Below are 12954 nucleotides of genomic sequence, written 5' to 3' on the forward strand. Positions count from 1 at the left end.
AACATTTATTTTTATATTTGCAAGCGGAGTCTCAGAAATCATCATCCATTCTGTTGGTTCGGCACCGAAACAGTCATTTCTTGCAAGAAAGTGTTCTAAATAAATCGGAAAGCTTGAATGCAATGTGAAAAATGTCATTTTGTGTAAACGGCCTCCTTTCCTTTCTGTCTGATTGTAGATTTAGATGAGGGAATGGTTTGGTATAACGGGAGATCCCATACTCCACACTTGGAAATGTTGGCTAATGCAAGGAGTGTCAGCCCAACAAATGAAATGGTTTCCCATGAATCTGTTGATTACAGAACTACTTTGCTTGAGGGTATGGTATTGTTTTATTACTGCGTGCTCTTGAATGTGCGTGAAATTTGTCAGTACAGTACTTCACCATTCCCCTTCTGTCTTTTTTTTTATTCTGTGGAATATTTTTAAGAAGAAGGAAACATTGCATTTACTAGGAGACTTGATCATATCGTGGATATTTTTTTTATGTAACATGTTTTTCATTAATCACATTGTTTCTTAAAAAGCAAGATGGTAATCATGTTTTTTCTGACACCGCTGGCAATTGTATTCTAGATCAGAGTCAGACTCTGTCCCAGACCGAGTCCTGCAGGCTGCCCTCGTACCCCCACTCAGACATGTCCCCGATTCTGTCCAGCGGAGAGACGGATCTAGCCACCCCTCTGCTTCCTTCCTCTGTTCACATCGACATTAGCAGCCTCAACCCCGAGCTCCTGAAGGAAGTTCAGCACGTGGTCATAGCCCGGGATGACCTTCTCCTGCACCTTAATGAAGTCATAGGAAGAGGCAAGTGCCATAAACTATTCCTGCAATCCTAGTGAGACTTGACACACAGATCGGGGTATTGTCTTATTTAAAAAAAATCTCATTACACTACTACCCAAACCCTAGGAGAAAGTAGTTTAAGGGCTGCCGCCTTGAGTCAGAAAAAAAACAATACGTAAAGAAATTTGTTAATAATTAAGTTTTCTGCTCCTGACTCTGACTTTTGTCATGGGTTGATTTCTTAGGATTTCAACTTGTGTCCCTGGAACTGTTGCTTTCCAAATTGATTTAAATTGTTTATACTTGACAAATAAATTGCTCACATGGTGTTACTACGTGGTGGTACCTGACATTTCATTTGACCTTCAGATGTGAACATCAAGAATTCTGTTCTCTCTGTATTAACAAAAGCAGTCTTTTTCTGCCTCCTGCTGCAATTAAAAAATACAAATGTGTACAGGTTCATATCTGAAGGGATTTGGATGATATGTCGTTCACATTTCAATTTTCTATCCCATTATTGAGCTTCTGAACTATGCGAGTTGTTAATCCTGACCCACTGTCGTCTGGAAGAATGTGATAGGACATGAGCCAAATAATTATTACATTTTTCATTATCGGTGTGCATGAAGATTTTTTGTTGCTATATAATAAGGTCCCAATATGCCAGCTGTGTACACAACATGTTACGTTGTCCTGTGTTAAAGTTTCAGTTGAAAACTCAAAAGCATGTAATGTTTTTTTAGAATTAAAAATAATGCCATACTGTAGCTCTTCCTTCTATTTCAGCATTATAAAATATATATTCTTTATAAGATGTGGACAGGGAAATTAGCTCTAGTCTTTTGATGTCAGTTTTCGTTATTGTTCGATGCTGCTTTGATGGTATAACCCACAACGGCTCATGCTGTTATAAGAACAGAAAATGTATTTTCAAACTGGGTAATGTTGGCCTTTTTGTCTTTTTGGGAAACAGGGCACTTTGGTTGTGTTTTTCATGGAACTCTATTGGATAAAGAGGGCCTGAAACTTCATTGTGCAGTAAAATCTCTTAACAGTAAGTAACAGATTGAAAAATGTTCATATTTATAGCAGAGCTGAAATTGATTAGTCTATACACAACCCCCATGGCTAATGTATTTACATTTTCTTTAATTGTGTGTGGTGGTGCTTGCGGAGAAAAAAAGCGAGCTGCATGACAAATGTCCTATTTTCCATGGATATTACATTATGATTTATTATAATTATATAACATGCCACTTCTAGCACTAGGATTTATGTTGCCATTTCTCTTGGATGGTGCTTCATAAAGCAAATAGTTTAGTTTTGTCTGTGGGCTTTAAACTGGCATGCCTTCCCTTCTATCCTTTATTATTATTTCTCCATGTTAGAAGATATTGCACTTCATCTGTATTTGTAATTAGTGAAAAGGTGTTTTTTTTATTTGTAGTTTACTTTCTATGTTGACCTTATGTCCAAATAAAAAATATATATTTTCAGCTCACATGGATTTTTATAAATAAAGATACTATATACTTTAAAAGGGTCATAGATTAGATGTGACACGATTTACAAGAATTAGGGTGCAAAGCAGTTTATGTCTGTTTTGAGTGGTTTTTCTGCATAGTGTTTAGTATAAAATGTGCCACTTGTTGAAGTGTTAATACAGTTATCATACCTGGTTAGGTAAATAAGGCCATAATATTATTTTGCTGTTTGTCTCATATGCAGATTGTTTTGTTAGTAGTTTTGAATGCATCTCCATTTTCGTGCTTCTTGTGACATTTTTCTAGTTGTCATGCAGTGAAATATTAACACCTACAGTTCACCGAAATTGTTTTCTATGCAGGATTAACACATTAAGGCTAGGATGTAAAATATAGCATCACTTTTTATTTACTCTATGGACATTTCAGTAATGTAGTTGCCTTTTTGGACGAAGCTTCACGAAGACATACTGTATCAGATTAAGGACAAAATGCAGCTTGGAGCTGATTTAATTAATTACCAGAATTACCGGTCTTTTGTCTGCTGATGGTTCCTTTTCTAGAGGAGGGAAATAATTTGGTTGCTTTTTGTGGATTTTACAGATAAGAAGGGATCACTTTTTTTTTTTTTGCTTTGTCTTGATTAGGAATTACAGACATTGAGGAAGTATCTCAGTTTCTCAAAGAAGGAATCATCATGAAAGATTTCAGCCATCCTAATGTTCTCTCACTGCTGGGCATCTGTCTTCCAAGTGAAGGGTCTCCTTTAGTTGTACTGCCCTACATGAAACATGGTGACCTTAGGAACTTCATCAGGGATGAGAGTCATGTAAGTACCGTCCATTGTAAAACTGAAAAGCGGTTTGGAAAAGAATCGATATATGAATATTGAGCTATGAAATAGACATATCACAAATAGTGTTTTTATAAAAGTAATAGATATATAGATTGTGGATATTGATTGGTGTCTTTTTTTCTTGATTGACTGCCACATGTTCAACTGCAATCTGCTGGAATAGCTTGGACCACTTTTGCTTTTTGTATGAGCTCTAAATTGCTAGAAGCAGAAGCTAATTACATGCTGAAAAGTAAAAGGAAGGAATGAAACACTCAATATTTCAGCGGATGAGCCTCATTCCGATCTGCATGGAATTAACCCCTCCTTGTTCCATTGCATCTCGCGCACTGAAGCAGCTCTCCATTCTAATCTTCAAACACTAAATCTCTCTCTTAGAGAAGGGGTTGATTGGGCTCAGGAGATGAGATCATTAACTTGGTGAATATCGAGTGTGGTGAAAATCAAGAAAGAAAACTACAGCAAGAAAACAATATACCAATCTGCCGGAGCACCTTCTTGGCTGGTTTAATGGCTGCCATTCGTAAAGGCTCATCCTGATATGAGCTCATGTGACAACAGCTTTCTTATGAAATGAGAATGTGACAGATATAAAGTACCATTGATGCCCTAGTCATCAGACTTGAGAATGTTAGGGAATTTGACATATGAGAGGTGGCTGTTCTGCCCATCTAGCCCATTTGATAATCAATCGTTAATTGAACCATGGATCTCATCCAGCCGTTTCTTGAAAGTTACCAGGGTTTTGGCTTCAACAACATGGCTGGGTAGATTGTTCCATATTCCCACACCCCTCTGGGCAAAGAAGTATTCTTGGTTTTAAATGCACTTGTACACAGTTTCACTGTTCATTATGAAGATATCCAATGATGGGTTGACTTTGTCAGTGCCTTTAAGGATTTTGAGTACTTGTATCAGATCCCCTCCTTGTCTTCTCTGTTCAAGGCTCCTTCGTACAGTATATGTGCCCACTGATATTCTCTTAAGCCCCAGAATGTACAGTAGATGGCTGCTATTCACTTAATTCTTCTCTGAAATCCAGAACAGTTATGTCTTTTCTGTAACATGGTGACCACAATTGTACACAATACTCTAGTGGGGCCTTATGAGTGCATTATGCAATTTTAATATACCATCCATTGATTCCGATTCAACACTTTTAATCATATATCCTTGCATAAAATGCCTGATTTAGTTCTGTTCTCCAGTTCTTTGTCAAGTTGCTTGAATGAGCTGTGCTGTTTATCCCAATGTCATTTGTGCCCACATGGACAACAACAACTGACAACTGTCAGTGGACCAAATCAGTCACTTTAGCTCCAGGGTGACAGCAAACCGTTTCTCGTCTCACAGTCTCTTGAGACTCTTGATTGTAGTTTTGGGTCAGAACTGGAGGTGTCCTGGCCTTGAACTCCCATGTCTGATTCCAGGTTCTAGAGAGGGCAAATTTGTGTGCCCATGTGATGCTGTGTTGTATTGCTTAAATCGTATTGAACACTTGTGGAATGAGTTGGGATGATGTGATGTGTGGCATTTAGAGCTGCTGTACTTGTCCAGGCTCTTTTGAGAGGAATGAGACGGAATGTTATAAAATGGAATCGGTCTAATGGTGGTCACACCTGTCACAGATCAGTGCTGTTGATGACAAATGTAAACATGTTGAATAAAGTCACCTACATCATATCTACATTTCTAGAAATCACCCATGCTGAAAATTTTACATAAAATTAAAATATTTAGTATATAAATCCTGATGTATAAAAAGTAGTTTACATTTTAAGGTGGGGGGGGGTGTTGTGTTGTATTTGAGCTAAATAAAAAAGATTGTCATATTCTTGATAATAGTGAAACTATGAATTTGTTGCAGTTACAAAAAAAAAGTTTTCATTTGAACAGTGACTTGTTTTTCCATGATGGCTTTTATTTGTTAATTTGCAATGTTTTACAGAACCCAACGGTCAAGGATCTCATGGGGTTTGGGCTTCAGATAGCAAAAGGCATGGAATATCTTGCCAGCAAAAAGTTTGTGCATAGGGATCTAGCCGCCAGGAACTGTATGTAAGTATGGCATTTCAAATAGAAAGGTTAGGAGGAAAAAAAAGACTTTACCAGTTGAATTTGTAGTTTTGGTATTTTATAGTTTTATCTAGTTGTTTTTGACTGCGAATACAGAATTCTACATTATACTATTTAGATACAATTCTCTTGACTTTAATACCTTTCCTCCTGTGCAGGTCTTTTTTTTAACTCTCATTATTTCACATAAAACCTCATTATTTCACAGCAAATTCAGTATGAATATTCAGAGAATATGTGAATACTAGACCTCACTGTAATAACATCTGAAAGAAGATCAAAGACTTTAATTATACAGTACACTCAGCATCAGCAGCTGTTCCCTTTTTTATCACTTGTTAATCCTGTTTCCTTTTACTCTGCATGGTGTTTTTCCTTTGTGTGTATTTCTGCTTCCCTTGGAGCGTGTCTGTCACGTAGAGTCAACAGTTTTTATCTGTTTCGTTCCTAGGCTGGACGAAAACTACACAGTTAAAGTTGCTGATTTTGGTCTTGCGAGAGATGTCTATGATAAAGAATACTACAGTGTACACAACAAAAGTGGGGTCAAATTACCTGTGAAGTGGATGGCATTGGAGAGCTTACAGACTCACAAATTTACGACAAAGTCGGATGTGGTATGAGCAGCAGTTCCTATGCTTTCATTTCAAATTTTGTCTTGTTGAACTTATACTTTATCCTAAAGTATAGGTTGCAGTTATTTTCTTAGACATTTTAATGTAGAGACACAATAACCTTAGGATGTAATGCTTCAATCAAATCCAAATAAAGCCAAATATGGATTTCACCAAATCAGTACATTTAGGTACATTAACAGCTGAGCTAAAAGAACACTAATTAATGTTCTGGTTCTGTACTTGTTGTATTGTGAGGTTAAATTATTTATAAATAATTCTAATTAATGAAATGCCACGTTTGTAAATGTTGTGAGAAAGATTAAAAAGACCTTGTTGTACAACCCTTGTTTTACTCAACCTGATGCTGCTATAGCTAATACCATTATATCTCCCACGAAAAAAAAAACTACTTTATTATGTGGCATCTGTGTTAAATCCTTTATGAATGTATATTAAACATTTATAAAACATTTTAACTATACCAATTTTCCGTGTATAGTGCTGTTACTTAACAACTTAATATTCTAACCTTATTTAAGCAAGGGCATATCCTCCCCCAAAATATATTGATCCAAAGCTGAATATTTTCATTCACAAATAATCCATTCCTTAGCCCCAGGAGGCGAAGGATAAGAGTCAAAGAGCTTGTGCAAAATTCATTTTTGAGTGAATTAACAGCTGGTTTGCATTTTGTTTATTAGGTGGCAGGAAGAAGTAATAAGTAATCAATAAAACTATGTTAACTCTGGAGCAGTTTAATTATTGGTGAGACACGAATGCTTATACAGTATGTGGTTGAAATGCTATGAGAGTTTAACCTCTAGGTCTGAAAGAACCTAGATTCCAATGGTATGTGAAACGTCATGTAATGCTGAGAACAGTACTTTATACATGAGCAGTGAGTCACTTCTTCAGCTTACTGCACAAATACTAGTTTATTGTTAAACTTTTGGATTAGGTTCCATGAACCCAATCATGTTTATCTGTGTATGCCCTAAGCTTCCCAGAAATGACTATGAATGTTTGATTTTGAAGTAAATTTCATTGCTGGTGCAGTTTCTGACCCTTACTACTTCATAAACAAGAATCTCATATTTATTCACATATGAGAATGATGTTTCTTGTTTTTCTTTTATTTTGGACACATGCAGTGGTCTTTTGGAGTGCTTCTGTGGGAGCTGATGACCAGAGGAGCCCCTCCTTATTCCGACATCAACTCCTTTGACATCACTGTCTTCTTACTGCAGGGCAGAAGGCTGCTGCAGCCGGAGTTCTGCCCTGACTCACTGTAAGTACAGTACTGTATGTCTTCTGCAGGGAAGATAGGATGGGCCATTGTTGTGTGCCTTTCCTGCTTGGAATGTACTGAGAAATGTGTGATTGAAATTAGGAAATCAGGTACTTTAGGTGCACTGCAGGCAATAAATGGGGGCGTTTACATTTTGACAAAGAGTTTAGGAATTTAGCACACGTTAATCTTACAACACCATCAGCAAATAAATATGGATTCTGAGAGTAAAGATCAGGGTTGAGGGAGTGTGGAGCAAAGCATGTGGTTGAAGCTGACACCCTGGCTTTCTCAAAGAAATGTCTTGATGAGATATTTGGATCAATTAACTACACTAACAAGCTAGATGGGCTCCTCTCATTGTGTAACCTTTCTTATGCTCTTATATGGCAACAGTGTATTTCATGAAAGTCTGTTTTAGAAATCCATGTTAAACATATAACATAAGATTTCCTAATAATTTTGATCAGACATAATTTTTTCTTTTTTTGAATGTTTTTCAGAGCACTTAAAAATATCAGTAATTAAGTCAGGATGTTAAATTGTAAACATACTGTAGGAGAAGTATTTTTAAAAAAAATAACATCTACATATTATTTGACTTGATATTATGATATAAACAGTGCTTTCTGATGTTGTTTTTTTCCTTTTACAGGTACAATGTGATGATTGAATGTTGGCACCCTAAACCAGAACGCCGACCAACTTTTTCAGAACTGGTTGCTAGGATCTCTTCCATTTTCTCGAGTTTTTGCGGAGAGCATTACATCCTGCTGAACACAACGTACGTTAACATCGACAGACTCACGCCCTACCCTTCCCTCATCTCCTCCCAGTCCAGCCTGGACCGGGAATGCTGCACATGAGGCAAGAGTCTTTTGCACACAATAATGATGCACTGTATGACGCCTTGAGAAAAAATGTCAAATGAAAAGATGCCACTGCTCTTGTGGTCACGACTGTCCTGGTCCGATGCACACAGAGATATGACGGATTTATCCTACAGAAGCAAAACTACAAGAATACAGTCATCCTTCTCATGACAGCTTACTCCACGGAGTCGATCCCGAACGGATCTGGGACAGCTACCAGGGGCCGTAGTCCAAAAACAAGATTCATAGATGTCCACTGTTTTTCCACACTCCAGCCCCTAGTCATGGATAAGGATCAAACCTACCGCCAAGAGCAACATGGATTGGGACTCATTATCATTGAGGCGTTTCTGAATTAAACGCATACTACTGAGGATGTTCAAAGCTTAATGCATTTGCTGGGGCACCCAACCAGAGTTGTTTTTCTCTTCAGCCTAATTATTTCACACTCGAGCCCAAATACTATTAAAACATGGTATGTTGCATATATCTTCAAATGTTTGGTCCTTCTATTCTTTAGTACAGAGTGGAAAATTATAGTACTTTCATGCAGATGGCATAGATTTGTGGCACAGTTCACAGCTAAATGAGAAGCAGTACACTGGATATTTTATGTACTACTAACAGAAATTAAGTCCTGTTGTGTATATAGTAATTGGTGACTTTCAATGTACAGTATGTGTTCCTGTGGAAAGTATTGGCATTCTTGTCCTTTGTAGTTTGTGTTTTGGGCTTGCTGCTGTTTTGTGTAGCTCAGTAGTGATCAGTAGGTTTTAATATTTGTTTACACTCTGGAAGTACTATATTTTTTTATAGAAAGATAAAGAATATATTTAAAATCTTCTATCAATCCACAGGAACATCATGGGCAATTTCAAGCCGTGGTACATATAATTGTTACATACAGTATGTTGACTATTACAAATCCAGTGCTTGTGTAAATACTGTATAAATGAATGCACTGAAATATTTGTCAAGTTGTGTCCTGTTGAAATATGTGGATGTATGTGTGTATATATACACATTACCCCACTTTGGAAATTATTACAAATAATGGTACATGTTATGATACTATGTTCTCGGTATGTCTTGCTGAAATAAAACTATAATAAAAATGAGATTTTGTTGATGATATAATAACTGTGTCATGATGGACTGTGCCTCGAATATATTGAGTAACCAATAAAATTATTTATAGAAATAGGGATTTTTTTTTTTGGTCTACAAAAATGAGCCCACACTTTTAACAAGAGTTATCAGGTTCTGGTTTCATTCAGAGCACTTTCAAGCGGATGAGCTGGACAGGTGAAACTTTATTTTCATTGTTGTCTTTTTTTTGTATTTGTAATTGTTTTATATAAATAATGTTGGTGAACACTCTATGTTTTCATTTCCACACAGGTATGAAGTTTCAGCATAATGAATTATGTTTATATATTAATGATAATGATGATGAAGATGTTAGGCAGACACTACTATCCAAGGGGAAAACAACATGAATGAATACAACTTTAAACATAATTCCAGTTCATAAAGAATCAAAAATAGCACACGCTGTATGTGTACAAAGAATTAAAAATTCATAAAAACTGCAAATGGTTTTGTAATTATAAAAAAATTGGACACACTATAAGACCATATAGAATCAGGTTAATTACTATTACAACAAAATGTAAGGATTACATTGAGCAGAGGAGGAATCTAAGACACATCTGTTTTTTAATTCAATATTCCTTGATTCCCATTTGTGAAGTGTTTCTCTTTTAGTAAACAGTTGAGTTGGTTTGCAAATGGCATTTCTTTTTAATAGTTTTTACAGCAGTGCACCTGTTCACATTTATTTACAGCTGAAGACCATCCTGTCTTACACTAAGACCTGCCTTTGCCATTTGTAAATTTTTGGAACAAAGGTTACATTCAAGGCATGCAGTGATTCACTTGCTTAACATTGCTTTTGTACCTAATCACTTGGCATATTTCTCAAATCAGCGTCCTTTACCGTCATACCTTCCATATTAGTCAACATGATCTATTGCGCGCCAAGATGATAATGTACAAACCCTGAGGTGTGAGTTTCATAACGTCTGTTCGAACATATATGTACTCTCAGTGTAGTGTAAAACTGTACTGACTAACATTCCTGTAAAGTATGTTTGTTGTAATTTAAAATTTTAACACATTTTATTTACAGCTAAATGTTTTCCTTGAAACGCCAACGTCCCGTTTTTTTACGCTGCGTCGACGCCCTCTTGTGGCCCGGAGTCGTTTCTACAACTAAAACCGTGAACTTTTCTCGCTTCATAAAATAGCACGTGGTGGCACATTTTTTTAAGTAAAAGCGTCATGTATAAAATGATCTATGAATTGTATGATATTAACATTTTAACATTTAGTTTGCAGGAAATTGGTATTCCATACGTTATTTTTTATTAAAGATTTAATTACTATAACCATTTTCGCTATATAAGGGTAAGCAATAATAATAATAATAATAATTATTATTATTATTATTATTATTATTATTATTATTATTATTATTATTATTATTATTATTATTATCGCACCTTATCGCCGACTACAATTTCACAAAGGGGGCGGAATAAAGTGTAGTATATAGTGTGCTTTCGTTTTGAATCCTCAAACTTGCAAACTTGCATTCACAGCAAACCCTCAAAATAGCTGTATCAGAGAAGTCTGTGAAACGTATGACAGTTTAATTCACATTAAACAACTGAAAACTAGTTCTATAAAAGGTTTTATTTATTTAAGGATGGTATATATGATTTTCTTTTTGAGGTAATGCATACTGCAATACTGTACATCATTATTTATGGTTTATTTATACATGCACATTGTATTCCAATATGAATTGTCATTATTGCTGTTACAAGTAGAAATAATGAAAAAGAATCATGTAGCTAGTGGGAGTGTCACTTTTAATATGAAATTTCATAGACTCAAGGCCTGATTGTACAGACAAAATTGATATACATGCGTGTGTAGGTAGAATTGGAAACAACTACAGAACCTCAATCTTAAAAAAATCAGACTTGTAAGTTAAGAAAATTGATGGAATAGGAAATAAATCTGAATTCAAGAGACGATATACAGTAAGACGCAATGCATAAAAGCCATTTCCTGTGTACGTCACAGACAAATTGGCGGTTTGTGATCTTCAGAAGTCTACTTGCCTGTGGGACAAAAGGAAACCACTGCTAATAAAGACAGAAAGAGCATTACTTCTACATATACATATAAGAACTTATACATATAAGAACATCGGAATGTTTACATCTGGTCCATTGGGAAGTTGGTAGCTTATTGATCTAAAGCTGTCAAGTGGCTGTTTCTTGAAGGAAACCAAAATATTGGCTTCAACCACGTGGCTTTGAGCAAGGGAACAAAATGGGCTGTCTTCAAGAATGAGTCAACTACAAGTAAAACAACGCGGAACAACCAAGAATTGAGAAAGTCCTATAGTGTAATCTGCAGATATAGATGACCAGGGATATTAAGGAGTGTGCAATGGTGGTAGAGTACTGGCAGGAAGAGATCTAGGATACTTAGCATGGTTGCCGACAAAGCATGATGGTGCTACACAAGGATCAGTATATTTTCTCATCACTTCTAAATTTGTATCCCCTTTACGTAATGCGCATGCGCTCCACAAAACTTTCCAGGATAACTTGATGATACAGGCTGCTCGTGCATGTTTGTGCCTTTGCTTATTACGATATGGATAAAAATGACCCCGTTGTTTGTGCACTTATATGGGTTTCTCTGTGTATTTAATGCGTTTGCTAAGGATTACGGTAATGTAAAAATGCACAAAAAATACCGCTGTCACGTGAATGAAAGCTCAAATTAATAATAATAATAATAATAATAATAATAATAATAATAATAATAATAATAATAATTGCTTACACTTATATAGCGCTTTTCTGGACACTCCACTCAAAGCGCTTTACAGGTAATGGGGACTCCCCTCTACCACTACCAGTGTGCAGCATCCACCTGGATGATGCGACGGCACACCAGCTATGAGTGACGAAGCCAGTTCATGGATGGGGATTATTAGGAGGCCATGATTGGTAAAAGCCAATGGAAAATTTGGCCAGGACACCGGGGTCAAACCACTACTCTTTTCGAGAAACACCCTGGTATTTTTGATGGACCTCAGGACCTCAATTTTATGTCTCATCTGAAGGACGGGGGTCTTTTTACAGTATAGTGTCCCTGTCACTATACTGGGGCAGTAGGACCCACATAGACCACAGGGTGAGTACCCCCTGCTGGCCCCACGAACACCTCTTCCAGCAGCAACCTTAGTTTTTCTCTAGAGGTCTCCCATCCAGGTACTGTCCAGGCTTACACCTGCTGAGCTTCAGTAGGTAGCATCTTTTGCCCTCATGTGTTACATATACTGTAAATCATTTTATATGTAGAAGATGAGAAAAATCATGCGCCCCTGAGATATGCATGTCGTAGGGGGATGCAGATTTCCAGGGGATACTGAATTGGATATGACACCTGTCACGTACAGTAATACCTTCCAAGCTCAATTCGCAAGTTGATTACGTACAGTAGCTTCGTCGCTTTGTCTGTTTCAGGCGTATCCTGTTTGATATTTCGGATTTTCCGATTTGTCCAAATCATTTCACACAAAACCATAACCAGTAAAAGACTAAACCCGCAGGCTCATTTAAATATAGCACGCTTTGCTTATTTACATTGAGCAAAATAATTTTACACAAAAAGCTAACAATTGTTCTTTCAAAATGCTGAAATGCTCAAATTGTCTTTATTTTTTCGACGAATGACTGAATGTTCAGATGGCGTTTAGTGTATTATCACAGGACATTATTTTTTTAGCTTTGATTGAAACACACGATACATTCGGACTTTTAGAATGAACATAGTTACAACACGTTTATTAACAATAACCCTTTAACTAGACTAGTTTAAAACA

At 36.5% G+C, this 12954-nt stretch overlaps 1 protein-coding gene across 2 annotated transcripts in view; it reads left to right on the top strand.

The window, feature by feature from the left end:
* Nucleotides 1–9122, top strand: part of met (MET proto-oncogene, receptor tyrosine kinase) — a 45766-nt gene extending 36644 nt beyond the window's left edge. For both annotated transcript variants that reach the window (XM_088645438.1, XM_088645439.1), the window contains exons 14-21: nucleotides 179–319; nucleotides 577–807; nucleotides 1763–1843; nucleotides 2921–3102; nucleotides 5078–5187; nucleotides 5657–5822; nucleotides 6974–7110; nucleotides 7766–9122. In XM_088645438.1, the coding sequence (XP_088501564.1) occupies nucleotides 179–319; nucleotides 577–807; nucleotides 1763–1843; nucleotides 2921–3102; nucleotides 5078–5187; nucleotides 5657–5822; nucleotides 6974–7110; nucleotides 7766–7976 (1259 nt within the window). In that variant the 3' untranslated portion in view covers nucleotides 7977–9122. The remainder of the gene's footprint in view (nucleotides 1–178; nucleotides 320–576; nucleotides 808–1762; nucleotides 1844–2920; nucleotides 3103–5077; nucleotides 5188–5656; nucleotides 5823–6973; nucleotides 7111–7765) is intronic.
* The last annotated feature ends 3832 nt before the right edge of the window (nucleotides 9123–12954 follow it).

Source organism: Lepisosteus platostomus, chromosome 9 (assembly GCF_059453375.1).
Source record: "Lepisosteus platostomus isolate fLepPlt1 chromosome 9, fLepPlt1.hap1, whole genome shotgun sequence".
In the NCBI taxonomy this organism is placed as follows: Eukaryota; Metazoa; Chordata; class Actinopteri; order Semionotiformes; family Lepisosteidae; genus Lepisosteus; species Lepisosteus platostomus.